The sequence below is a fragment of the Ammospiza caudacuta genome, chromosome Z, assembly GCF_027887145.1.
Source record: "Ammospiza caudacuta isolate bAmmCau1 chromosome Z, bAmmCau1.pri, whole genome shotgun sequence".
Classification (NCBI taxonomy): Eukaryota; Metazoa; Chordata; class Aves; order Passeriformes; family Passerellidae; genus Ammospiza; species Ammospiza caudacuta.
The window spans coordinates 68,802,474-68,828,708 of record NC_080632.1 but is presented as its reverse complement, the minus strand read 5'-3'; the positions used below and the strand labels follow the sequence as shown (position 1 = coordinate 68,828,708).

Below are 26,235 nucleotides of genomic sequence, written 5' to 3'. Positions count from 1 at the left end.
CAGTGCAGCTGAATTTGCACTGAAACAGCTGCTGTGGGCTACAGCTGCCACTATCGCTTCCCACTAGCATTGCTTGATAAAAAGTTGTTACCAGCTTACTTAAGAATTGGACTGTTGTGTCTTAATTTGAGCCACACAGTATCATTCCAGTCTACTTTCATATTAGGCTAGAATAGATAAAACCATAATTGAAAAAAGAAGGAGAAATAAAAGAAAATTACTAAATTTGTTCAGCTTCGAGGAAACATACTTATTGTAGTAAAATTGGTTTTGACAGAAAGAGAGTTTGAAAACATTTTTACTGATGGTTTTAGTATTGCAGTAGTGCTGTTGAAGCTGTGAGACAGCTTCTGTGGGTTCTCGTGCTATATGTGACTTAGACCACTGTAGTGTGCTCAGATAAAAAACAACTTTATAATATAAATTTATAATAACTTTTAAAGAATAACTTTATAAATTGAAAACAAGGGAAACCAGAAAACTTGGTAGTACCTGAAAAGAAGTCCTTGCAAGTGTGTGTTCTCTAGTGTTGTCCCTTACTGCTGCTTACTTTCTGGTACTTAAATAATGGATTTATATACTTGTCAGCATTTTGAAGTGCTATTTTCCTTAAGGCAGAGGAATGCTAGAAGACAGTTGCTATAAAGGGGATGTAATTTTTGGTTCACTAATGTATGAATCTGAAGTGAGGACTCTGCTAGATGTACATTTCTGAGGAAATCACTGTGACAGTTTAGAGGTGTGTTCATGTCCATAGGGATGCACACAATCCATTATAAAAGTATGACTTTTTCCTTAAAACCAGCCGAAGTATTTCTTTTGAGACAGCAGGCATGCTTACATGTATGCTGCAGTAGATTTTTTTTGCACTGAACAAGGTATTTCACCAAACCTAAATTATATTTCATTAATAAAAGTCTCACTGAATCAAATTAGTCACATCAGCTGCTTCTCTCATTACTCACATAAACTTCAGAGTTTGCTTGTAACACCTCAACCTGGAAAAATAAAATACACATGCATGCTGTGCAGCGCTTGATGGGTACCAGCAAGTACATTTAGCACAGGGCCAGCACAGGTCTTTGCTCTCCCAAGAACACATCCTCAGATGTTGGGAGTAATCTGCCTAACACACTTATAGCTTCACATTGAAAACCTAAGCCAGAAGAGTGCTGATAAAATCTGTGTACCACAACACATGGTCGTACCCATGCTTTGCAAGAGTGGCTCTGGGGGGAATTTATTGCCACTATTTTCACACTTGACCTTCAACTGCCTGGTTAGCTGGCCTGTGATGCAATGTCATCCCCTCTGGAAACTGCAGCAATTGCAGGAAAAGAAAATCCTAGGCAACGTATTTATGATCCAAACCACCACATTCTCTCCTAACGATACATTGGTATCAGATGTCTCATTGGTCTGTGGACTCAGAGCAGCTGGTGTGGTGTCCCACTGGAAAGCACAGGCTGTCCCAGCTGCTGCAGGAGCAGTGTGTCTCCCTGTCCTAGCACCAGGGTGTTTCATGGTCTGCTCACAGTGTTGGGCTCAAGCTTACTTGAACCTGCATCCCTGGCCCCATTTGCCAGAGTGGAGGAGGGGGAGTGGGATCTAAGTTTAGCAGTGCAAGACATATGGGCAAGAAAGCCTGCCAGTTTCACAGGGCTGTTTGGTCCAGGAGCATAGGTTTGTAAGACAAAGCCATTCATTTCAGAAGTTCACACAAAGGTGGGGTTGGGGGGAGAGAAATATTCTGAAAACACTGCCAGCACACCTTTGCTCCTCTTCCCCGGGCAAGGCTGGCCTTGTTCTGGTGGTTAGGTCAATGTATGTTAGAAGTGGGTTTGCCTATATTTCAAGGTGGTTGTGAGTTTAATCATTAGTTTAGAAAATAATTTGGTTAAACTGAGAAAATCTCCCAGCAAAGCATTTTTCCTAGTGTAGTGATGCTTCTTGTGAAATATAAAAGGACACTTATAAGCCATAAATGCATGCATATATATTGGATGTTATTTAGCACTGTGTTCGTGTTTCTGAGGTTAAGAGCTGACTCCCTCCATTGGTACAACCCCTCCCAAAGCATGCAGAAGCCATCAAGTTTCTGTCTCTGATTAATGGACTTATTAAGTACTAGAGATGTGTTATGTCGTTATGTCATCTAAGAGGAGAGACATGGAAATTGAAGCTCCCAGAGATGGGAGCTGTGAACTCTATTTGGTGTCATGGTCCATTACATGCTGACTTTCAGCCAATTGTGTGATAAGCCATATGGCTCGTCAGACCCCAGTCTGCCTGCATGAGCCAAGGCGGTGGGGCTGGTAATGAAATAAAGAAATGCAAACCTATCCTGGTGTCTTTCTTCACTGAAGAGGACTTTGGAGGAAAAGGAGCAGAAATAAAGCTTGCAGTTGCTTTCTGGTTTAATGTTGTTTATAAACTTCATGAGATCAGAGGATCATGGGGAGTATCTTGCTAGTGACATGTAATGGTTTGGAAATAAACACCGGGGTGGCTCCAGTTGCCTTTGATCTAGCTAAATGGCTATTTTGTAAATTTTATTTAACTTACTGTAAAATTAGGCAAAGAGCATACAGGAATGCTTCTCTGTGTGCTAGATGCCTAAACTTCCAACTATGCGTTCAGGACCAAACAAAATGGTTCTCTGTCAAGGAGGTTATCATTTGGTGGATATATAATAAAAAGGAGACATTAAATGCTGTAAGGAGAGACTGACTTTCTACCTTATCCCACAATTTAAACATTTTAAATTTTTATTGATGATAGCCTGAATATGTAGATTTCAGTAAGTATATTTTGCTTTCCATGATCTCTCTGAAATCTTTTTTTGAAGTGAGACTTCTTAAGTTGAAAATTATGAGCCTTTAGCTTAGAAGGATGGGCAAGTAATTAAAACCGCAGCAAGCCTTTTTCAGAATACACCGGCCAGAAACTGTAGTGTGCAGAAAGCTCAGCAGACATTTTGCTTCAGTGCAGGGGTGGCTAATCTTCATGGTCCTGTGGCATCCTGATGAGCTGTCATGGTCTCAGGACAAAGGCTGCCATTTCTTCAGGTTGTACCTAGTGGATAAGACATTCACTATTGCAGCTGTGCCTGCTGGCTCCTCCTGCATTGATAGGAGAGGGTTGCCCAGTGCTCTCCAAACCAGTCCAGCTTGCCTACTGGTGTAGTCTGGTTTCAAGAGCCAACAGTGTGGCCTGGCTGATACATCCAGGGAAGTCTGAGCCTGGCAACCTGAGTGCAACCACTAGACGCAGAATCCAATGCAAAATTTTCAGGAAGACTTTTCCACTTCCTAACAACCTGGAAAGTAAACATGCATCTTTCTTAACAAGCAAGTCCCTCTTTGAGGTTTGTGAATAGAAGAGTTTAGATTATTTCACCAAAGAAGAACTGTGTGTGATGAGTACCTTCCTGGGCAGCTGGGAATGGGTGCTTTTGTGCCGCATCCATTGTCCTCACACTTAGGCACAGCATGCATTATGCTTAGAAGTGGCACTTGTTTTTCTTTTCCTGAGTCAACTCTACCTGGCATCGCTTCTCTGAGTGATATCATCAGTACTGGAAGGTGATTTGTGGTGTTTAATGAGCAGGCTATTGCTGGGGGCAATGCAGAGCATAGTACACATCAGTCTCCTGGAGCATTCCTCAGAAGTAAATTACATGGGCAGGCTGGTGACAAGGTTGATGCAGTATCACTGAGCAAGCCAGGAGGAGGAGCACAGAAATGCTTCATGGCAGCCGGACAGTGTCTTAGACACCCACCATGTTTCTATCTGCAAGGTCACTGAGGTGGAAGTTGTATGCTGCTGCAGTGCTGTGTCTCTCCAGATATGATGGAGAGCACGTCCATGCCCCATGTCATTGAAGGATGCGGGGTCTGAGCTTTCTTTGCCAGTAAAGCTGTGCCTGATGGCTTCTGGCACAGGACATGGACCAGATGTTTAATCATGAGTCTTTTCTGTACTCTGAATTGGAAGATCTTTTTCTGAATAAGTTCTTTCTTTTTTCTTTTTTACATTATGTAAAACTGTATTTTATATAGTTATACATCCTTTGCTTCACAAAGCCCTTCAGCATATGAAGTCTCTCTAAGGAGACTTGTTAGCCTTGCTGCTACTTTCCCATCTCATGAGTAGCTGGAAAACCTTGTTGGATATCTGATAGCATATCCAATGTCTGATAAAGAGGGCTGATTTTAGAAAATCCATTATTTCTCCCGCTTTACTGTATTTTCAGACTTTGAAGATGTCAGTATTCATGTATTGGGGTTGAAACTAGATGATGTAGAAGGTCTTTTCCAAACCATTCTATGATTCTATGCTATTGTGGTCTGCTTTGTATAATTTGGGTTTATACCACACAGGCACATAATTTTTTTGTGAAGGGGAATGTAAGTGGTAGCAGCATTTTAGTGGGAAAGAACAGGGAAGCTCCTGCTCTTCTCTTTTGGCTGCCTGCAGTAACAAAGCACAATTTGTTATTCCCTAATCACAAGGAGAGTTGCCTCCAGAAGCTTGTGTGACCCCAGAAGTTTCAATTTACATACCTTCTTGATTCAGAGACATTGCCTGTGGAGATACTTTTCCTTTCTGAAGTTACTCAGAAGTTATAAGAGTCAAAACTGAGGCTCTAAAGGACCAGAAGAGTGAATGTTGTGTTATCCTCTGGCTGAAGTGGAAATCCAGCTATGTTTAAATAACAAGGGTGTCAGACTTCATGTCCATCTGTGAGGTGCTGAGCTTAACATTTAGTTTGTCTCATCTCCTGTTTGTTTTTTATTTTTTGAAGTCTGGCTTCCTTTTAAAAGTTAATATATAGGTTGATATGTTTGTGTGCATGTATGATAAAACCAGGGCAATTTCCTAAATAAATGACCAATCCTTCAGACACTGCCAACATCTGGAAATCGGTGAAGGATTTGCTCTTCTTGATATTAAACCAGTGCAATTCTCTGTCTAGATATAAAATTAAATACAGGAAACTAGATTATTTCCTTGAATAATGCACCAGCATGAGATTTGCATAAAACTGTTTTCCATGTACTGGTAAAACAGAGGCAATGAAGAAGTAATGTCATTTTACCCTGTATTTGATACTTAACATATAAAAACAGTTATTTACTTGATTGTTTTGCATTCATTTCACTAATATGATTGTTCACTTTTACACTGAGTTCTGGATTTACACATCTATTGAAATATGAGAAAATTACTTCCATAACTTACTCCAGGCTATGTTTTTCATTAGATGTGAACCATTACCTTTGTAATGGTATAACATCAAAACAAAACTCCTTGTATCATTTTATTTTCAAGCCTTGTTTATTATTAGTTGTGTTACACACTGATTTTCAGGAGCAATTTATTTCAACTAATTTGTCATCTCAAAGATTTAAGATCACTGTTTTCTATTTTAATTTATCTGAGTAAGAAGAATTACAAGAACCTACTTGTTCTGGCTCAAGGCTTTTAGATGTTTTCACCCTCATAATGCAAAAGAATGTGTACTGGGTTTTTAGATATAGCAGAGCTGTTCCATTGTAATTTAGAAGATGTTGAGCTCAAGGAAGTACCTTAGGCAGAACTTTTTCATATGTGCTAAGGATTCATTTCTCTCCAGCCCTGCTGCCTGATTGGTCTGAAATCAGCCAAAGTAACTATCACCAAGATGTTGACCAGGCTTGAAGCCTTGGGGCTGAAAACAGTAGCAGTTTGAAGCTGGACTGGGGAGGTCACATCCCTCAGATGGGTGGAACAGATGGCTGAAGGTTGTTAGCAACATCAATAGTCCAGCTTCTATCTGCTGCCACCCTTCAGTGGAGCCCGTGCAAGCTGCGAGCTACTGCAGAGAGTCTGACATGTGGCAGCTGAAGGAGTCATTGTAACTCAGTCATCTGCATCCCAAGACCATGCTTGTCCCTGAGGCTGAAAAGTCCTCAGAGACTTTTCTCTTGTAAGCTCCCTGGTTGGAAGTTCTTCTCTCAATAGCAAAAAAGATGCTGTGGTTTGAAAACTTACTACAATTTGCTTACTGATAGGTCTAAGGAAGCATTTGGCACCATGCTTTGATGGGGCACGTCAGATAAAATATCAGCTAGGCTGCACTGCTGGGTGTCAGCTGTGCACTGCTGCTCTTAAATGCTTCAACTGTCTGCAATGGCTGCAAGATTAGGCTGAAAATCTGGCACCCAACCTACATTTATACAGGGAGATGTTCGAAATGATGTTCAAATTGTGATTTGACCATGCCCAAAGCTGCCTAGGACTGTGAAAGTTGCTGTGAAAGCTGAGCCCAGGATAGCAAGTCTGGGGTAAGAGGCTGAGGACACTCCCAAATTTAAGCAGAGACATCTCTGTTTCCTAGTCTTTGTTGTCCTTGACCTTTCTTGATACTACAGCACTTCAAGCTTTGGGTCATGGATCTAGATGGCTCCTCTTAGCACTTAATTGTTATTTTGGCTTTATTATGTTGTCATCAGGTTTGCTTTTGATTTTATTTATTTTATGTTCTATTTCAATTAAATTTCTTTAATGCTAAGTTGGTTTTTTTTTTTTTTTTTTACTTTAGTATTTAATTTCTAACTAGGCATGGCACTCAAATAGCTGTCCACTGCTTCAGAAATCCAGATAAACCAAGAGAGAACAAAGCTATGACCTGCAGCCAATAAGGTTTTACTGGCAAAGACTGGAAAAATCCTTCACCATCACAGCCAAAATAACTTTGTTAACAAAATCTCCAGGACAGGGTTTGCATAGCTATGCCAATAGAGGACTGGTCTTGCTGGCTGACTTCATATGATTTGGAGAGCTGATGCAGCCTCCTACCAGAAAACCTCCTGCATCCTTAAAGGATGCTCCTTACACAGACACATGGTAAAGCCAGAGCAGCAAAGGATGTGCTGTGCTGGAGGTTTGGTGTGATCACATGCTCACACCATCTTGCACTACTCAAATCCATTTTAACAGTGAATACAAAATGAAATACTTTCGTAAGCTATGTGATTTTGCAACTACGATTTTCCTGGTGCTCATGTACTTGCAGTGCACATACGCAAACTAAACAACCTTGCTCGAGTATCAGATGCTCCTCAGCATTAGTTGTGCCAAATACTGCATGTGGTAGTTTTGGACACTTTCTGCCAGCTTAAACTGACCCTTGTGGACCTCCACTTTCATAAGACCTGACTGTTTTTTATCTCTTATGTTAGAGGCAATCCAACAGCTAGCTGCTGCTATCAGCAGCATAGGAATTTTAACACTTATATTGATCAGGTTTCACATTCTCTACCTGGAGAGGAGATAGCTAGAAGCTCTTGGCCCTTCAAAACTTGATTTTCATGCCAATGAGATCTCCCCAGTTCGAGTCTCCAACCTTGGGATGGCAGACTCCAGCTGTCAGGAGGGAGACCCAACTGGCTGACTCCAAGTAGACTCATCTGCTCCAAACCTCCCTTTCTGATCATCACTGTGGTTCTCGCAGCAGTGCCAAGGTGAGTATCTCAGCAACCCTCATTGCTGTGATGTCTTGAGGTCCATTGAAAAATGGATTCATTTTTGTTGCATTAGTTGAATTTCTAATGGGAAGGAGCCTTCACCACACCCTCTTGTCTAATGTACACTTTTCACCTACTAGGAAGTTACCTGCAGAATGCCAACATATTGTGCTTCAGAGAGTGGAGGATGTCCCTGCCACCAGCTTGTTTTGGTTTGGTCTGCTGTGGGCAAGATGTAGCAGACCAATACAAAGACCTTTATCCCTGTGGTGCCATACCAGTTTATGTTATGTGATGGGCTTTCTATTGAACTGCTGCACTCCATTCATGCTCAAAAAAATTGTGGGGAGGTTTTTAATTGAGGTGAGCCAGCATTCCTACCCATAAGTCCTGCCACACCTAATCTCCCTGTGTTTGGGAAGTTAGTTGTTGTTTCCATCATTATTGCAGGTCGTCAAAGACTTCTCTCTTGTAAACTCCCTGTCCCAACACCCTAGGGTCAAGAGAACAGGAGAATTGTATTATGAAGATTAAAGGTTTAATAAAGCTGAAGCCTGAGGCTTTATACAAGAGAAGCATGAGTTCTATTTGCACTGTTCTAAAATATACCAGCAGAATTCTGAGAATAGGTTTTTTTTACTTGTTGGGTTTTTTGCGAGTTGTGCATAAGGGACATGACTTTTTAAATCTTGAGCTATTTTTTTTAATATTTTCTACTCATTATTGATTTTATGAACTTACAGCCCCAGTGTAAGGTGGTAATTTTGAGTAGAAGTTCTGCAAGAGAAATTGGTTTGCATTGTGAACTTTGACAAGTCCTAGACTCCAGATGCTATTAAGCAATCTACTCTAATATGTTCTTGCATTATTACTACTGTTGCAGTGTGATTTATTGATGTAGAAAAATATCACAGTTGTAGATGTAACATTCAGTGGATCTTTGAAGAAAGTATCAGCAAGTACTATGGCCAATCTCTAATTCTATCATTTAAGGTATTTTCTTTCGCTGTTTAAAAACTGATGTGTATCAGGGGCTTTGTCTACTGCAAGTAGGGATTTTATCACATCTGCAAATTAATTTAGGGAAGATGTTTGCTCTTACTAATTGAAAATGAAAACTGGTAGAACTTTGGATTATTTATTATTTTTGTTTTGTGTTGTTCGAGCATATTTGCCCAGCAATTCTAATTCCTAGTTAATAGTATTTTATGAGGGCTTGGGGATCCAATTTCATTTTAAGATGTGCAGAAAATTGAGAGTATTTCAGAAATTCAGGAATTCTATTCAGGAAGCAGTGAACGGTCTTAGGAATGCCATACCAACAGACTTGCACTACAGAATACAGAATTACATACTTCCTGGTGAAGAGAAGTTTTTCATAACTGAGGAGAGGCTCAAGTGCTGCCAGGCAGACAGACTAGTTAGTTAATTGGTTTGTATGAGACTGAGTGAAATAATGGTTGAAGAGGATGTTGACTCTGGAGTGGTAACAAGCAAGTTAAAAGGAGAGCATATGAAGTTACCAAAAAGGAATCCACGCTCCTTTCCAAAAGGAAGTAAAAATTGCCCTCTTGCACACTATTCCTATCACGTGATTTCCTCTCTCCTCCTATCTACCACTGCATTTACAAATATTGCAATGTCCAGCTGAAGCTGGGTTGATCCACTGGAATTTCTGCTGCAAATTCATTCCATGTCTGGAAACCAGTGAGGACTTTTGGAGAGGGCTTCCAGTTATTTCCTCTGGAAAGAATTCTGCTTGCAGATGCCAAAATGTCTTAAAGAGTCTCAAATCAGCATGATGCAACTGGATACAATGGAAGATGTGCATCAAAATTATATTGCTCCAATATAATGCCCATTGAAGCCCAGTGCATACCATGTAAGACCATGCAACAACTGAAATTGCTATGGAAGACAAAGAAAGTAGCTGAATAGTTTATTTCAAAACTTCAAGAGAAATTAAAATTTGGATGTGTTTTCAATTCATTTTTTAATCCATTTTTTGTCATTCCTAATTACATACAACTCAGAAGAGTAAATACTTTCTGAATATGAAGTGATTTTTTTTATTTGATTGTATGAACCTGCAAAAATAAAAGCCTATAAAAATAAATAAATATTTTAACTTACTTTAACTTTTCTCAGAAGTTTGAATTTTTACCTGTTTTAAGTGTTAGAATTGATATAAAGAGTTCCATGTTTCGAGGATTTACTCCCACACCTATTTACCTAAAGTCTAATTGGAACTTCCATGGATTTTCATGGTTTCTGGTTGGCAAGATGAGACCTTTAAGTCCTCTTTTACCACACAGATGCTTTCATTTGACACGACTATTATGCTGTAAAATATATACCAAAGGCCTATTTTACAATCTATTTTGACTATATATGCATGCTAAATATACTGCATATATATTCTATGTGTGAATGTGTGTTTTATTTATACACACTATAGATAGTACAGGTATCAACCTTTTGACATTATAATGTTATGACAACTGTGTAATAGAAGCTTACAGATTAGCAGTAGAATACTTATTAAATTGAGCAACAAATGAGTAGTTATGATGTATGAACATGAGAAATGCACTTTTAGGAATTTTCAAGTTCTTGCTTATATAACTGTTAGAGCTGAATACTTTTGCAACTAGAATGTTGAGATCTTCCCTTCCAAAGTGAAGAAACAAATTTTCAACCAATGGGATAAAGAGAACTTTCAAAAGGATGCTTGAATGCTTTCTAACTTGTTGCAAGGAGAACTGGTCTACAACTTGTCATTCCAAGGGAATGAAATATATAGTGTTGGAATTTGATTAATAAGTTATCAAACTTTACTGTGACTGCGAAGAAGGAGCACAAGAAAAAAGATAAAATGGAAATGCCTAAAGAGAGAAGCTTATTGGGAAAGTCTAGAGGACCCAGAATCATGAGTGGTGCAGTAATACATGAGAACCTATTTACGTATAATAGAGAAATGCCATTTTACCTACTTCTGGTTGTAAAAGAATTATTGGAAGAAGGAGTGTAAGGGAGGAATGAGCCATCCAGTGATGAGGTTCACAGAGAGCTGTCCTGCAAAATGTAGTCAGCTAAGAATAGTTTAAGGTTTTTAAATGGGCACTAAGCAGGAAATTAAGTAATTCCTAGGCTGTGAAAACTTTCTGTCAGTGGAATTTATTGATGTAAAAAGATTATAAGCCATAAGTGAACTTCGGAAAAAATTCTTAGGCCTTTGTTTGCTTCAGTAAAAAAAATCATTATTCTGAAGAAAAATGTCTAAATTTTAGTATTTTTAGTAGACTGTGGTCTATTAAATATCATCAGTTTTAGTATGTCTACCTTGAAAGATTCTGCAGGCTCCACAGAATAAAACAAGTCCTGGAAAATGTAAATCTTGCATCCCACAGTATCCTTCTCTTGGTATCTAGTACAACTTCTCTGTTACATCAAATTTGAATGGTAGCTGGGTACTACATTTTTATTTAAAGTCAATCTATTTTACCTTTACAGTTTTATTCCACTCATTTAATTTTTAAAATTTACCTTAATTGAAACTGATTTTAGAAAAGAGGAATATGTTCTAACTGTGGGCTAACAATCCATTGAATCTGAAGTATTTACTGAGTATTGAAGCATCTGTGCCCAAAAGTACGTGGACTTCTTGTATCTTCTTGTAGGGTAAATTATCATCCCTGATAAGAGGGTCTGTTGCTTGAGCTTAACCTGGATCTGTTCTCCTTGATTATTATTATCAGTGAATGTCCCATAGTAGCAGTAAACTTGAGCTGCTCTGATAGAAGCAAAAGTGTCTTCAGTTTGACATGCTCTGTTGTGACATTTCTGTGTCACTAAAACATGGACATGTTAGACTTCTTGCTTAAGTGATGGTTATACCCTTGATCCTTTCCACACTTGATGTGTTGTTTTTGTCTATTTCTTTCTAAGTTGGCTCAGAAGGGCATGGATGCCTACCAAAATTTTTTTCCTCTGGTCTGGATGTAAAGAAATCTGTACGTGAACCTCAGTTAATTCTTTTGATCCCTCTTTGCTTCTGCATCAGTGAGACCTTATCCTAACCCTAGCACTGGGGCTGAGTTATCAAAAAACATGACATTGTCAGCCTCACTCACTTTGCTGATCTTTGTGAAGAGAATACGATTCTGCAGGCATCCACAAAGCTGAATGGCAAGCACCAGGAGCACGTTGGGTATTGCATATTATTTCCTATATATCATACATGATCTGAAAAGCAAAGACTGTATGTACTATATGAAGAAAGATTAGAAAGAAATGGTGATCAATGACTGCCAGTTCTTACATGTGCATAGGGAAATTGAAAATAGCAAACCTGAGCTAGGTCTGGAAAAGAAAAAGGGAACTGCACCTTTGTATTTTCTTGTGATTTGAAGAAAAGGGTGATGTTCTAAGATGAACTGGGTGGCTAGTTTTCAAAACAGAAACATGGGACACTGTAGCTTGAGAAAAAAACTGCTTTTCCAAAGCAGAGCATATTTTTTATCTTTGCTGGTCATTAGACGTGCTTCTGAATACCAGCCCTTCATGGAGGAAGTCATGCTGGAATACTCTGAGCTGGTGATGATTTTAAACTTCACCCAGCATGTAATAACTCTGAGTAATTGGTAGGTATGTGGGCTTCAAGGACAGTGATATTTTTGCACCTCTGCCTGTTTAATCATAGTGTTTTGTGGAAGACAGTGCAGCTGAATGATTACTAGAATGCACAGCACTGGAACAGGAATATTATAAAGTGTGTTTAAAACAGTTATTCAATGTACAGGGTTTAAAGCAAGTTAGGTGGTGTAGCTGACAGGTCTTGTTTTTAGATACTGTCTCTTTCAAAAAACTTTTTTTCTGGTAGGTTTTTGGACTCATTCTTATGGCAGGGACATGGAACAGTGGGTTCAGAGGTGCAGCCTGTGTGCTGATAAGCAGTTATTAGAGCATGAAGAAAGAATACCTGATTTCAGAAATATGGTATGTGTTACGTTTATACAAAAAGGAAGCTTAAAAAACCATTAACATTATTGTAGCATACACAGCGACAATGACACTAATTGTGAAATGCTGGTTTTGTAAGTATAATTTATTATGCTTTCTTTGATCCAGTGTTACAAATTAGGATCACTCATGTCAGGAGATTAAAACCTTTTTGTCTGTCTTTGATATCAAACTATTGTTTCCCCGTACCTTTTATCTTGCATAGCAGTGCTGAAATCCACAGCATCTTTGTCAGTTTGCTTGTGTTATTTGCAGCAATCATTTAATTTGTTTTAGAACTGATATTATTTAGTCATACTGTCATTTGCAACAACAGAGGCTCTTTAATATCCTAAAAATGTTGAGAGGCTTTGGTGTTAGCTGAGTAAGTATATGAATAAGGGAGAAGAGAGAAGAATTTTGGGACCATGGTGAGCATGCAAGATAGCTAAATTTGATAGAAAAAGAAAAAACCTATACAAGTCGAAGTGAGATTGTACATCAGAAAAACTACAGCAATCTACTGAAAATTAGTAGATGATAGTCAAGAGAACCTTACAGTGAACCACAGGTACCAGCTTCCCTGAAGAACTGAAATAGGAACTTGGAGAAGCTTGTAAAAGTTGTCCTCAGGGAATCTTCAATTTTTTCACTATGATACCTTTAATCCTAGAATTGTCAAGCCACATGGAAAATAATAGGACTGAATAGTTCAGTCAGTCAAAAGTTAGTATTTTTTTGTTCAAAAATATTAGGTGTTTCTGTTTTTTCTGGACCTGTTAGGAATTGTATAAACTTTAAAACAAGTGAAGTCAGATTATGAATCTGTGTTGGTGTTTCTTTTTAAATTTAAGATCATTGTCTCTGAGTAAGCAGACTCTGTTCAGTAAAAGGAATTACTTTAAATACAATCTTTTTTAACAGATGATTCAACGAGAGGCAGAAGTAAAGAACAGGGTAACTGCTGTGGCGTTGACAGACTCAGTTCACAATGTGTGGCATCAAGAAGTTGGGAAAACTATTAGAGAATGGATGCGAGAGGTAAGACCTTTTTATTTAAAGAATTTGAGTATGTATGTCTGTATAGCGCTGAATAAACATGTCTGGGTGTGAAGGACAGCATAATACAGAACAGTGGAAATCATGAATCCATACCAGCCACTAAAATAACCAAGATTAAAGCCATTTCTGAACTGCCAAGTTAGCAGTCAAAATACTAAGCACTGAGTTCAGTGTTTCTTCCTGATGCACAGTAAAACAGAGACATGCCAAGGCAGCCCATGCAGTGCCTGATACCTGGAGCAAAGTCCTGGGTGCATTCCATGCTGTTGGTTTGACCTAGCAATGGTGGAAAGTCCTCTTTAAGCTCTTCATTACTAAGTTTGATGATTTGCACAAGTGGCAAAATAGCCTTTCTCTCAGCAGCTTTTTGATGCGTAATTACTCCTGTAGGACTCGGAAGCTCTTACACTTAGGTATGAGGTTGCTGAGATTTTAAAAATAATATTTTAGAGCAAGACCAGCTAAACTTTTATTGTTTATGAGTCTCATCCTTACTAGATCAGGCTCATCTCTATTTTCTGCATTCCCATGGCAGAACACTAAAACAGTAGGTGCACAGAGTGAATTTAAACTAGTCACATCCTGAACTTTCTTTTGTACTTGAATTTTTCTCGTGGATTTAGTGAAACTTAGTGTATACAGTGCCTATTCCTGACTTTAACTTAAAGTTTTATAGGCCATGACTGATGGGAATAGAAGATCACCTGGGATGCAGCCTGACAGCTCTGACTTAAGTGTTAAAAATATAAAGAATGGTAACCCCTACAGGCTCTGTCAGAGAAATCCCCATTTTCTTTATGGGAAATCAAAACTTAAAATATGTGTTATGTAGTAAAACTGAAATTTTAAATCCTGTAATTTGAATCTGACAACTTCATTTTTCTTTAAGCATTTAGTCTGAATAAGAAAAGTGCATTACCTTTAATTTCATTTGCAGAAAGTAGATGTTAAAGAATAAGTTAAATGATTAATGGCCTAAAAAGTGGATGGAGTGTCATAACTTACATTAGCATTAAAAATCTCCTATAAGAAAGAAGAATTTTACATATGTGAAATGTGGCTGAGTGGTATTAAGTCTAGCATATCACCTGGATATCTCTTACTTTAATCAGGTTTAAGGCTAGTGGTAAAATGAATAATAATTAAAATATACACCTAATCGTTGCCTGTCTGTAGGGCTAATTGCTGTCATTGAAAGAATGAATTGTTAAAATAAAGTAATTCTTCATTTGAGCTATCTCTCCTGTATCACTGGTGGCCTATTTTTAGTACCTATAGATGTCATGATTTTTGAATTTATTAAGAACTGTGATGAATGATAAAACAAATCATCCATTTACATATCTTGACACTGCTTTCGAGAATACTTATTTCTTACAGGCAAGTGTCACATTGTATATAAAAGATAGTTAATTGTGTGCTAATCTTCTGTATTATCTCCAGCTCTCTGATGTAGTGTTCTATCAGTAGTTAATATTAATTTTTCTTATTTCAAATGATTGTAATACTTCATAAAAATTCTACTTCTTTTGTAACTTTTACCACCTTACATTTGCAATTTCACATTCAGCTGTTAATTAAAATTACACATGCAAATCATAAAATTATAATGCTTTACTACTTTAAACCTTAAAACCTTCATGAAATACTTCAATTTTAACAGGTTTTACTAAATATGTTATATTACTGGATAGTGTGTTTGTTTTTTTCTTTTTCCATTGAGTTCAATAGTTTCATTGATCTTCTGTTTCTTACAAAAATCTGCTATGCTTTGTGAACTTCACTTTCTAATCTCATACAGCAACCCTTCCTTTATGTTGTCCCTGCTCTCCCTGGTCCCAGAACAGTAGGGTTGCCTTGACAAATCTATTCAAAAGCCATTCCTCACCCTTTATTGGTGGGGACTGAAGCCTTTGAAATTCTCCCCTCATTGCAACACAGCTGACATCTTCTTCCAGACAGAATGAATTAAGGAAATACAATAAGATACTTGATCTACCAGTCAAGGATCTTTCCACAGTGAAGACGGACTCCATGGTGCACAACTAGGGCAGCAACCATCTACAAATACACAATACATGCTGTTTACCAGAAGAGAATTTGTCCATTTTTACTATCATGAACTGATGTTATTATTTTTTTAGAAATCTGTCAGAAAATCTATTGGGTCTTTCCAAAGGGTTGCTCGGTTTTTTTACCTTTGCCACTTAATGAAGTTAATCAGGTTTTCAGAAAGGAAAAGCTCAGATTTTTCATAGAGCAAGCAACATGGATCTTGTTGTTCAGCTGGTAATCTCATTAAAAATATAGTCCCTTTATAATTAAATCTTCAGTTCAGTAGAATTGGTATCGTTTCATCATAATTTATTGAAAACATATAATTTAATACTTCAGTTTATAGACTACTCTGATTAGATAGCTGTTGTGGTTTGGGAGGAAGTAAGTTTTCTGGGATACGTTGTGGTCAAGCCAATAGGTGCTCAGATTTGAATATTGGCACCTGGTGTGGCCACTGGGGACATTGGATACACCTCTGAGAACACAGGGGGTTAAAAAGCAGGGAATTCCCAGAGAGAAGTTCTCTTGGATTCTGGTGAGGAAAGAGTTCGGATCTCTCCCCTGACCAGGTGCTGCTGCTGGGTGTGGGGGGGAGGCCATGCGGCTGGGTGAGGTAGGCCGGGCCTTGGACAGAGAGGGAGGTGAAGAGGCCCTTGAGGACGGAAAGGTGGAGAAGCACGAAGAGGCCTCGGGCAGCCACTCCCCTCCCCCCCGGAGAGAGACAGAGCCAGCCTGTGCTGGTGGTACCACCTTGAAATCTGGCAGAAGGAAAAGGGGGGTGCAGCGAGAAGGTGCCAGCAGGGCAGTAGAAGCCCTGAGCAGGCACAGCCTGTGATTTTAACTCTTTCTCGAATAATGGAAACCTTACAAATATTGATCCTCCTGGATCTGAATGACACGAGAGATAGAGATGAAGTGGAGGGGGAAATGGGCAAGTGTGATGAAAGTCCCTGCAAGTGAAAGGTGCCAGAAGAGTGGAGAAGAATCTTAGGTGGGAAAAGATGATGGAGTGACCTTGGTTGGACTTTTCTTGTATATCCCATGGGCAGAACCATGTTTCCTGTGACACAGAGACTGCATCCAGGGGGAATCAATGGCTCAGAGCCAAGAGGGTTCAGTGTTGGTACCCCTTGGCCCCAGGGGGTGAAATCTGGGGGGGACAGATGTCCCAAAGGTGAGAGACTGTGCTCTTTTTGGAATGGGACAAAGCATCCTTGAAAGGAAAACCCTAGAAGCAGCTCTGGTCCATGTGCAGTGGTGAGAGCACTGGCATGGAAGGAAGAGGTCACGACGGCAGATGTTTTCCAGGTGGTGCCACAAGTGACATGGAAACACACGAGGTTTCAACTGTGTTTGCTGGGGAAGCCTCTGGCACAAGGACTCCTCTCTCCTTGATGAACTGAGAATTGATTGTCTGAAGGGTGGTGATGGACTGAGAGTTGGTGATCTGAGGGATGGATGTATTGGAAATTTGGTGAGGAGAGGAGGAAATGTTTTTGGAAGGTTTTCATTTTCCCTATGTGTTTCTTTTTACTTGTAGTTTAGTTAATAAAGTTTTCTTTATTTCTAAGTGGGGGCCTGCTTTGCTTATTCCTGTTCACATCTCACAGCAGACACCAGGGAGAGGGTATTTTCATTGGGGCACTGGCATTGTGCCAGCATCAAACCATGACAATAGCTTTTGGAACAAAACATTTAGAAAATTCATGGTAAATTCATCCTTCTCAGAAGTTCAGGAATGAAAGGTAAATGTAAAGGCTTTGTGAATATAATTCCCCAGAGACAGTATTTGCCTTTTTTTAATGTTCCCACACATTCATCTCAGCTATATTTCCAATTATTTTAATATTAATATTATATCTTGATAGTTTCTGTTTAGTTATAGTATGTTGTTTCATATTTTCATGAATGTTCCTTCAACAGTGTACTCCATCAAAATACCCTGGAAATTCTGATTTCTTAATGTTAGCAAATGAGCAGGCTCAGTGTTTATACCAATACCTGTTTATATCAATACCAACTTGCAAAATCTTTAAGCTTGTAGTGGGTAGTTCAGGCACTAGTTGGTCCAAGCACCTACTCAAGTCTACTGGAACTCAAAGTAGCACTTAAAAACCATGATACTTCAGTACATTACAAATCTGCTGAATTATGTTCTTACTTAGTATGAAATTACAGTATTTCATCGTCAGTAAGCGTAAGTTAGTGTACTGTACTGTCCAGTTGTTATTGTGACTGCTATGTAAATTAGTTTGGGTATTTTGATGTGATCATTGTCCTCACTTACAGAATCTATATTTATTTTTGCTCTGAGTTTTTGACTTATCCCAAGAATTGCCTGCCTGCTCTTACAGAACTGCTGTAACTGGGTGTCCAGCTCCGAGCCCCTGGACACATCGGTGGAGTCCATGCTGCCAGACTGTCCCCGTGTCTCTGCAGGTACATCCATTTGTTTGCAATAGGCCAGTGTACATGTTTATACCCAGAAGCAGCTTGTTAATTTAAAAATGCATTTGGTTCTGGCTGCTTTTTAACCTTTTTGCAGCCAGATGTGGCTGTAAGCATATGGCTTCTGGTATTTTATGCGGCCCACTCTTTTTTTTTTTTTTTGCTTTGTGTGGGAATTAAGTTATCTTGTCTACCTGTTGCTTGAATTTTTCTAGCCTGCCTTCCTGTTTAAGTAATTGATGACATTATATGTAGGAGTCTGAGAAAAATAATAGTGATAACAAGAACCGGTAAATTTATCATAGGTCCTTGAATAAATATCCACCTCTATGTTGGCAACAAGGTTTTAAAGAAGTACATAAATGAAAGTTGCAGTTAAAATAAATGAGCCACTTTCCTGAATGCTGAATGATGATCAACAGAAGTCTAGTTTACATAGGAAATTATTTGCAGCATCCAAGAACGTTGATGTGAGTTTTCTATTGTTTTGGATATATTTGGCTGTGGTTTTTCATTATTGAATCATAAATTGCAGAGAGCAAGTGAAATTATACGGAGACTTTAGTTAAATATATGATAATTCCAGGAAGTAGATTTAGTCATCAATGTAAAAGGAAAACCTCCAATCTCTGCAGGAACGTAATCTAAAATACATAAAGCCGTTACTGAACTTTCATGCTTGATTATCAGGTTTCCTAACAGCCATAGGTAGTGTATTTCTGTAGAATATAAAACCAAGTTCAAAGGAAGACACAGCCTATACAATATTAATTTAAAAGCTGAAACAATATTTGACCTTGCTCTTTGGGATGCAGTAGTTCGTTTGACAAGTTCGTTTCATATGTGTCTGCATTTGTGAGGTTGTTAGTGAGACCTAACCTTGCAGGTGAAACTGAATTTACTAAGGGATACTTTTAAGGTTTGGAAAATTTAGCAATACTTTGTTTGAGAGCTCACAACAACCAGAGATTTTGATTACATTTCTGCTGTGATTTGGGATCTCACTATGCAGATCCACAGCTCTGTACAGACACATGCAATAGAACTGACATTGTTCTTGCATGCTTTGGAAAATTATATATTACTAAAATTTTCATAGAGTCAACATTCATTTAGCAACTTTTTGCTCTTTTAGGGGAGATTATTGCAGTTTAAAAGAAATATATTATTCAGGAGTGGAATTCTTTAAAACAATATTCACTTCTAATCTCTGACATCTGTGTTACTCTTGTGAAAGAGTATACACTGCATGTTATAGTGGTCATTTTAGTCAGGTAGATAAGGACTTGGTTAGCAGCTGGTCAGTATTTACTGTACACTGGCCAACACTGAAGATAATCCATGACAGCATCTCTTCCCTTTCTTTGTATTCCCCTGATATAAAGAAGATAAAAGGTATTCTATAAAATAAATCCTAGGTGTTAACTTGAAAAGCAATGATGCTTCATTAGAGTTGTAAATAATAAGTCTTGATTCTACATTTCTGTTGAAGACGGGTCACGGTGGCCTTAATGTTTCTGCACCACTTAATGAATTCCTAAACTGCACTGAAGTGGTAGAAGAATTAACTTAAATGGGGTAGGACTTTAACCAGTAAAAGTTGGATATTTGTATTTAGTGCATACATCGAGATAAATTAAGGTCACTAATATCTTTGATAGTGGTTTAATGTAATATAACTATTTCCAGACTAGTTCTTTTTAATATAAATATAGTTTAAAATAGTATAACTTCATGTGACTGCTCCTGAATTATCAGCTTACTCACATGTTTTTTCTTATATATCTTATAATTGCCCCTTATATAAACAACTGTAAGACATATACAGAGAACCAAGTCAATAATTTGTAGAGTGTCTTTATATGAGCAATGGTATAAACCTGCATTAGGGTAATATGTAATAAATGTATTAATTATTACTAGATGTAGGGGCATTATTGTTTAATGTGAGAGATTTTATTTCAGTCTTTTGAGGAATACAGTACTGAAAGAGTGAGCCCACACTCAAATCCTGGCAGCATTGCCCTTGGTATTTCAATGAATGACAATGAGAGCATTCAGAACAATGACAGATCTTTTAAAATAAACCCCTTGCAGTAGAAAGATTCACTTCTATGCTTGGAAGCCCATCTTTCTCCCATCCCCACTTTTAGCTATTCCTGCCCAGTAGTTGCTCCAATAAGACTGGCTTCTGAACTCCCTGCTCCAGAACTAGGAGAAATGTTGTAAGGTCTCAGACACAGCATAAACTCCAACTACAGTTAGCAGTAATGCAACCTGTCATTAAAGCATCTATTCCATTGTCTCTGTCAAATTCCAAGCTGAACTCTAGCCTCTTAGCCAGAAATACACCCAACCCTACTCCTTTTTATGTGATGACATTTAATGTACATAATGAAGACTGCTTTGAAGTCTTCATCTTTCTCAACCCTAGATTTTCTTATGTCTTAGATGGATCCATCTCCTCTGAGACAGGACAGATATATTTTGATTTGATTCCATTAGGAAGGTAGGCTAAAACTGAGACAGAAGATAACCTCAAGTCTAACAGAAGTTCTCAATTATGGCTCAAATTAAAGAGGGTAAGAGATAGGAATTTTAGAAGTTCCAAACCCCCATCAGGGGAATTTGCACAAACTTTCAAAAAACCGCATACAACTTAGTTTTGAACACTTGTTGGGACGGATCATCCATAACTTCTCTAGGGAGCTGTCCCAGTGCCTCACCACCCTCAAAGCAAAGAGTTTCTTTCCTGTCTTTGCTCACCTAAACCTGCCCTCTCTCAGTTTGAAGCCTATTACTCCATGTAATGAAGTGGATATGCATCAACACTAATTTAAAATAATCAAGTGAAGATGTTGTAATATTAGTAAAATGAATTGCCTAATCAAATCTTTTTAAGGCCTTCCTAGTTGGCCCCCAAAATCACTAGTTATTCTGTTAACAGTTGCAGCCAATGTTAAAACAATGTGAAATAAGGAAATTACAACTTAAAAGACAAGCAGTGGAATGAAACACTGATAATCAAGAAATGTTCTATTAACAGAAGAGCCTAGGCTTACATATATGTCTATTTAATAAGAGAAAAAAATGTAAGAATTAATTCATACAGCTGAATAAAGTAGCTTCAGGCTGGTAGAAGAAAGAAAAACATCTTTTGGGGGACAGGTATGATGTGTGCTGATGGTGCTCTTGAGTCTTCAGATAGTATTTTCTGGTACCAAAAATCAAGATTGAACTCTGTATTATATACCAAACACTTAATTACATTTAGGTAAGCCAAGCACAACTTTTTTGTCTGTTTTGTTTTTTGCTTTGAATTTAGAAAATATCAGTTATAGCTCTTTGTTTGGGATACAGAGTAGATGGGGTTTGACTGATGAGGTGGTTAAAAAATGGTTTATTCCAAAATCAGTCTCATGGAAGGGCAAGACCGTAAGGTTGTTACACCCATTCATGCCATCACATCCGAAGCTGTAAGTACATCTGAAGCTGTTATAACTTCAGTTACAATGTCTTTTATAAATTTCTTATCCAATCAGCTACTTCCACAAAGCTCACAAGCACCTTCATAAACCAATCATTATTGCTACATTTTACATTATTTTTCCTCTCTTTTTATCTTATCATATAACTCTGCAGAAACTTATTGCTGTATCTTCTATTTTTTACCAATTCTATAACAAATTCTTTTGCTAGACTTAGAGATTTTCTACTATCTTGCTTAACATATTTATTCACTTACATCAGGCATATTTCTGCTTGCTTAAAACATATTTCTGCTCAAAGTACAAATCTTTATTCTTAGTTTGTGTCTGTTTCACTTTTCTATTCTAAAGCTTCAGGCCTTCTCCAAGGTCTTAGGTCAAACATTGTATCCATCTCTATATCTGAGCTTGAATGTTCGAGGCCTTGGGACGTCTCTGTGCTTGCATTTCCCACAGCCCTTCACTGACAGAGCAGGTGCGCAGCCTGTGGCCCCACACACAAATGCACTGACTGATGAGGTACAGCTCTTCTTGCAAATTTTGTGTTGATACCCAGGAAGCAATGAATTACCCATTGGATAATGGCAGTGGTGGTTTCTGTTGGCTTTGCCTAATAGGGCACTCTTGCCTTCTGTTTTAAGAGTTCAGTTGTGTATTTCCATAGAAAAGCCTGTCTATCTGGAGATGCACCCTATGCTGAGCAGATCCTGCGTTCAAACAGGAGGCTCTCCAGAGAGGTCAGATGGACTCTCCAACACCGCAGGGTCTGTGTGCAGGGGTAATTGCATTAGTGAGGCTTGTGACAGCTGTAGGGAAGCATCAACTTATTTCTTCCTGCTTTTTTTCCTCAGCTGTATTTGCACCTCACTACAGTTCTACTCTTACACATTTATGTATCTTGCTCATAAAAAACAAGGCAGAATGAACCATAAACTATATTAAGTGCTGAGATAATACCTGGCTCATACTCTTGGCAGCTTTTAGCCCAGTATACCAATGCTTCTCTTTTTTTTTAGTTTACTCTAGTCATTTAATGAGGACTGTTCTGGACTATTTTCTGATATTAGTGTTTCATGACCAGGGATAGGTGCCCAGCAGTACAAGAAATAGGAGCAAAACCATGCACTTTTTAAATTTAAGCAATTAAGCAATTATTCCATTCTGTTAAAAATGTTATTTCTGCATTCACTAGTCATTCATGGGTATTAATAGTACATTAAGCAGTGTTTACTGTAAAGCTCTTTGCATTTTATGTCTTCATGTGCATGTAGTTCTGTCAATAAAAATTTTGGATTTCAGGAGAAAAGATAAAATGTGGAAGTTTTTTTGTCAAGATGGCAGGTTCCTGAGTCTACCTACCTGTTAATTTAAGGTATTTGCAATATTAATAAGCGGAGGAGTGCAGAAATCTTCAGTGTGAGGCTTGCTTCATCACCCATGTTAACATTCTCATCTGCTGCTAAAACTGGTCCTGCGCTTCCATTTTTGCTCCTCTACCTTGATGGGGGCTCGAAATTATTATGGTAACTTTGAAACATCAGACTGTCATAGCCACAGCTCTGTCAGTAGCTGCACTAAGTCCTGCTTTAACTTATGTCTTCTTGACTTGGTAGTAAGTAGCTTTTTCCCTATTCCTGATTCTTCAAAGGAGCTCTGCTTTTATACTCCTGCTCAGTCTCAGGTGTTGCAGACAGCTTTTCGTTTTACACATTTTCATGTGTAAACCTAGCTGGATGTGAGCTCCTATGTTGTGCTTAGAGTAGCTTAGCTCTACAGTGCTTTGGAAAGGACAAAGTCTATACAGACTTGTTGAATGATATTGCAGATTCTGATCTGGGGTGCCAGAGACTCAAAAGTGAACATGAAAATGTGAATTGAAAGCATTGACTTGAATTGTCGGATGTTGCTTGTGTCAGGGAGTTCAATAACACTCATTCATTTACTGTTGTACAAAGTAGTTACATGTACTTGAGGCAGTACTGATATTGGAGAAACAGTTTCATCAAAAATTATTCTTGTACTCAAATATATCTATTTATCATTGCAATTTTTAGACTAGAGTGAACTAGTTACTTGTTGTCCCTAAGGCAGTCTTTGTGGTAATAATGAATAATTTAAAATATTACAGTCAGATATTTCCTATTAAGCATTTGACAGCTATTAGACTATTGTGACTATTGCTTCTGATACTACTCTATGCTGTCTCATTAGTGCCTTATATATCCATATCTGTCTGCACATTGGCAGGTGTTACTCCAGTGCATGATTGCAAACTCTCCTACAGCTCAACACCTGAAAGGAGGTATTACCTGAAAGATGTCCTCCAAAATTCAGTAGCAAAATCTTTATCTGTATTGACATAAAATCCAAAAGATTTTTCACATTTCAGCTTTCATTTTCAATTACAATTGAGATTCAGATTTGGATTTGGATTTGGATTTGTTAGAATTTTTGAAAAAGTTCCATTTCAGTAGAAATCTTTCCTTTTTTCACAAATGGATGTAGTTTAGGCTGGGAAGGATATTTAGATCACTTATTGTCCACTTTTAGATACAGGTCTTTAACTTTTGAACAGATGCCATACTGAAATTTGAAACTTTAATTTGGTGAAAATGTTTCTTCCACTAATTCATTCAGCCTTGGCTGGAAGAATTCAAGAGATAGGGAGTCCATTGCTCATTTCCCTTTAGCATCCACAAACCATTAAAAAGATTGGCTCATTTCTGGTTTGGCTTTGTCTGATCTAAAGTTCCAAACATTAGTTCTTGTTGTGCCTTTTCTACACTAAATTAAAGAGCTGTTCAGTACATTTGCTTTTTGTCCCTGTGAATTACATACTGGCATTGAGCCAACACACCATTTTCTTTTGAGAAACATAACAGATTGAGTTCTTCAAGTCTCAGTGCAAGTTAGTATCTCCAGGTTTCAAATGCTATCATACATTTCTCTGTAGCATCTCCAGTCATTCAACTTCTTTGAGAGAAACCTGTCTACATCTTACCAATGTAATATCAAATCTTTGCTACCTGATTTTCTCCCATTTCATTAAGCAACAGTTACATTTGACCCTTTTATCACCCTACTGTAAAGAGTCAGTTTAGGAGGAACTTGCCCTTTCTAGAGCTGCTGCTTTCATCTCAGTTTTAAACTAGTGCTAGGAAACATTGCAGGTCGCTTTTTTTAAAAATAAACCAAACAAATACACTAACATGAAAAAAAAAAGAAAGAAGGCCATCACCCTTCTTGTTAATAACCATTCCCTCCATCTTCACATTTACATGAGTTTTACCAGCTGCACATTTGTATATATTTTCCTGTGTGGTTGAATAGCCATAGGGAACTCCAGCAATAACATCTCCATTCAATAGTGGTTTCTCCATGGTACCTGCGATTGCTGATTACTTAGTCTCTTTCCACTTAGAAATTTGGAATAATACTGACTTTCAACCCTTTCTTATGAGTAAATTATTCTAGAGTTGTTCTGTTTGTTCTCTCATGAATTTATGAAACATTGACCAATTTCTGCATAAGTTGAAGTTTTAGTTAAGTAATGAAGTTGTAATTAAGTTACTTCACCTTTTGTGGTAATAGTTTACAGCATAGAAGAAGAAATGAGGAATGTATCTTCCTAGTAAAAGAAAAACATTTTAATGTCTCTCTTGAAAGATGAAGGGGAGTAACTCACATTCTAGACACAGTACCTGGAATCAAACAAGCTGGCAAAGCAGCAGTTATCCCCAGTAACAGGTGATAACTGTTACAGGTAAGGGCTCCAGTGTAATGACAGTCTGGAATTTTCATGGGAAGCCTGGGAAGAGCAAAATTTATTTGCTGAAAACAAAGGGGAGATAGAGCACTTTTAAAAATGCTTGGCAAAGTTGACATAATTTTTCATCCTCCTCAGAATGTTCTTGGAGAACAAATCAATTGCCTGACGAAAAACTGAGTATACTCTATTTTCATGAAAATCCTTATCAGCTAAACATGCTAATTCATCAAAGTGTGAAACTGAGTTTATTTGTTTAGGAGTTATTTTCCAGTAAGTTGCATTGGCTTAAATTAATTACATTTTTGTACCTTAATTCCGCATTAGTAGATTCTAATATCAAGGCATTGTGGTTGTAAAAGGGATTTTTAGTATGTGTTAGCCTCACCCCCCCACCCAGAGTAGGAGTAAAGATTCTTACATTACTTCCTGAGAGGTGTTCATCCTGCTGGTTCTTTCCTTTCTGTTGTGTAATGTCACATCCTCTCTGGGAAGTCTCTTCCAAACTTCTAGTTTTAGTCATCCATTCTTCCTTAGCGCAAGTGTACAACCTCAGGAACAGCTGAGTAAACAACAGTCACCCTCAGAAAAGAGACTTGTTCTTCATGCCCATAGTACTTGGGGTAGGAAATTATGGACCTAGATATCCATTTCTTCTTTATTTGTATTGTGATTTATGTAAGGCTACCTATGCAAATAGTTTTCTCTGAAATTTTGGGTTAGGATTTTCCCATCTTCAATATCTTCCCTGCTATTTTAAGCATTATTTTAAATAAACATCCATAGCTAATTAGCTGATTTATGACCCTTGTGTCCAAACTCAGGGGTCAAAGAATGTGCTTCAGCAAACACTTTTCTTTTTTTTTTTTTTTTTTTGTTTTTTTTTGTTTTTTGTTTTGTT

The 26,235-nt window shown here is 38.0% G+C and overlaps 1 protein-coding gene across 2 annotated transcripts in view; it reads left to right on the top strand.

Moving 5' to 3' along the window:
* Positions 1 to 26,235, top strand: part of FAM172A (family with sequence similarity 172 member A) — a 254,890-nt gene that overhangs the window by 173,451 nt on the left and 55,204 nt on the right. For both annotated transcript variants that reach the window (XM_058823809.1, XM_058823810.1), the window contains exons 9-10: positions 13,437 to 13,553; positions 17,987 to 18,071. In XM_058823809.1, the coding sequence (XP_058679792.1) occupies positions 13,437 to 13,553; positions 17,987 to 18,071 (202 nt within the window). The remainder of the gene's footprint in view (positions 1 to 13,436; positions 13,554 to 17,986; positions 18,072 to 26,235) is intronic.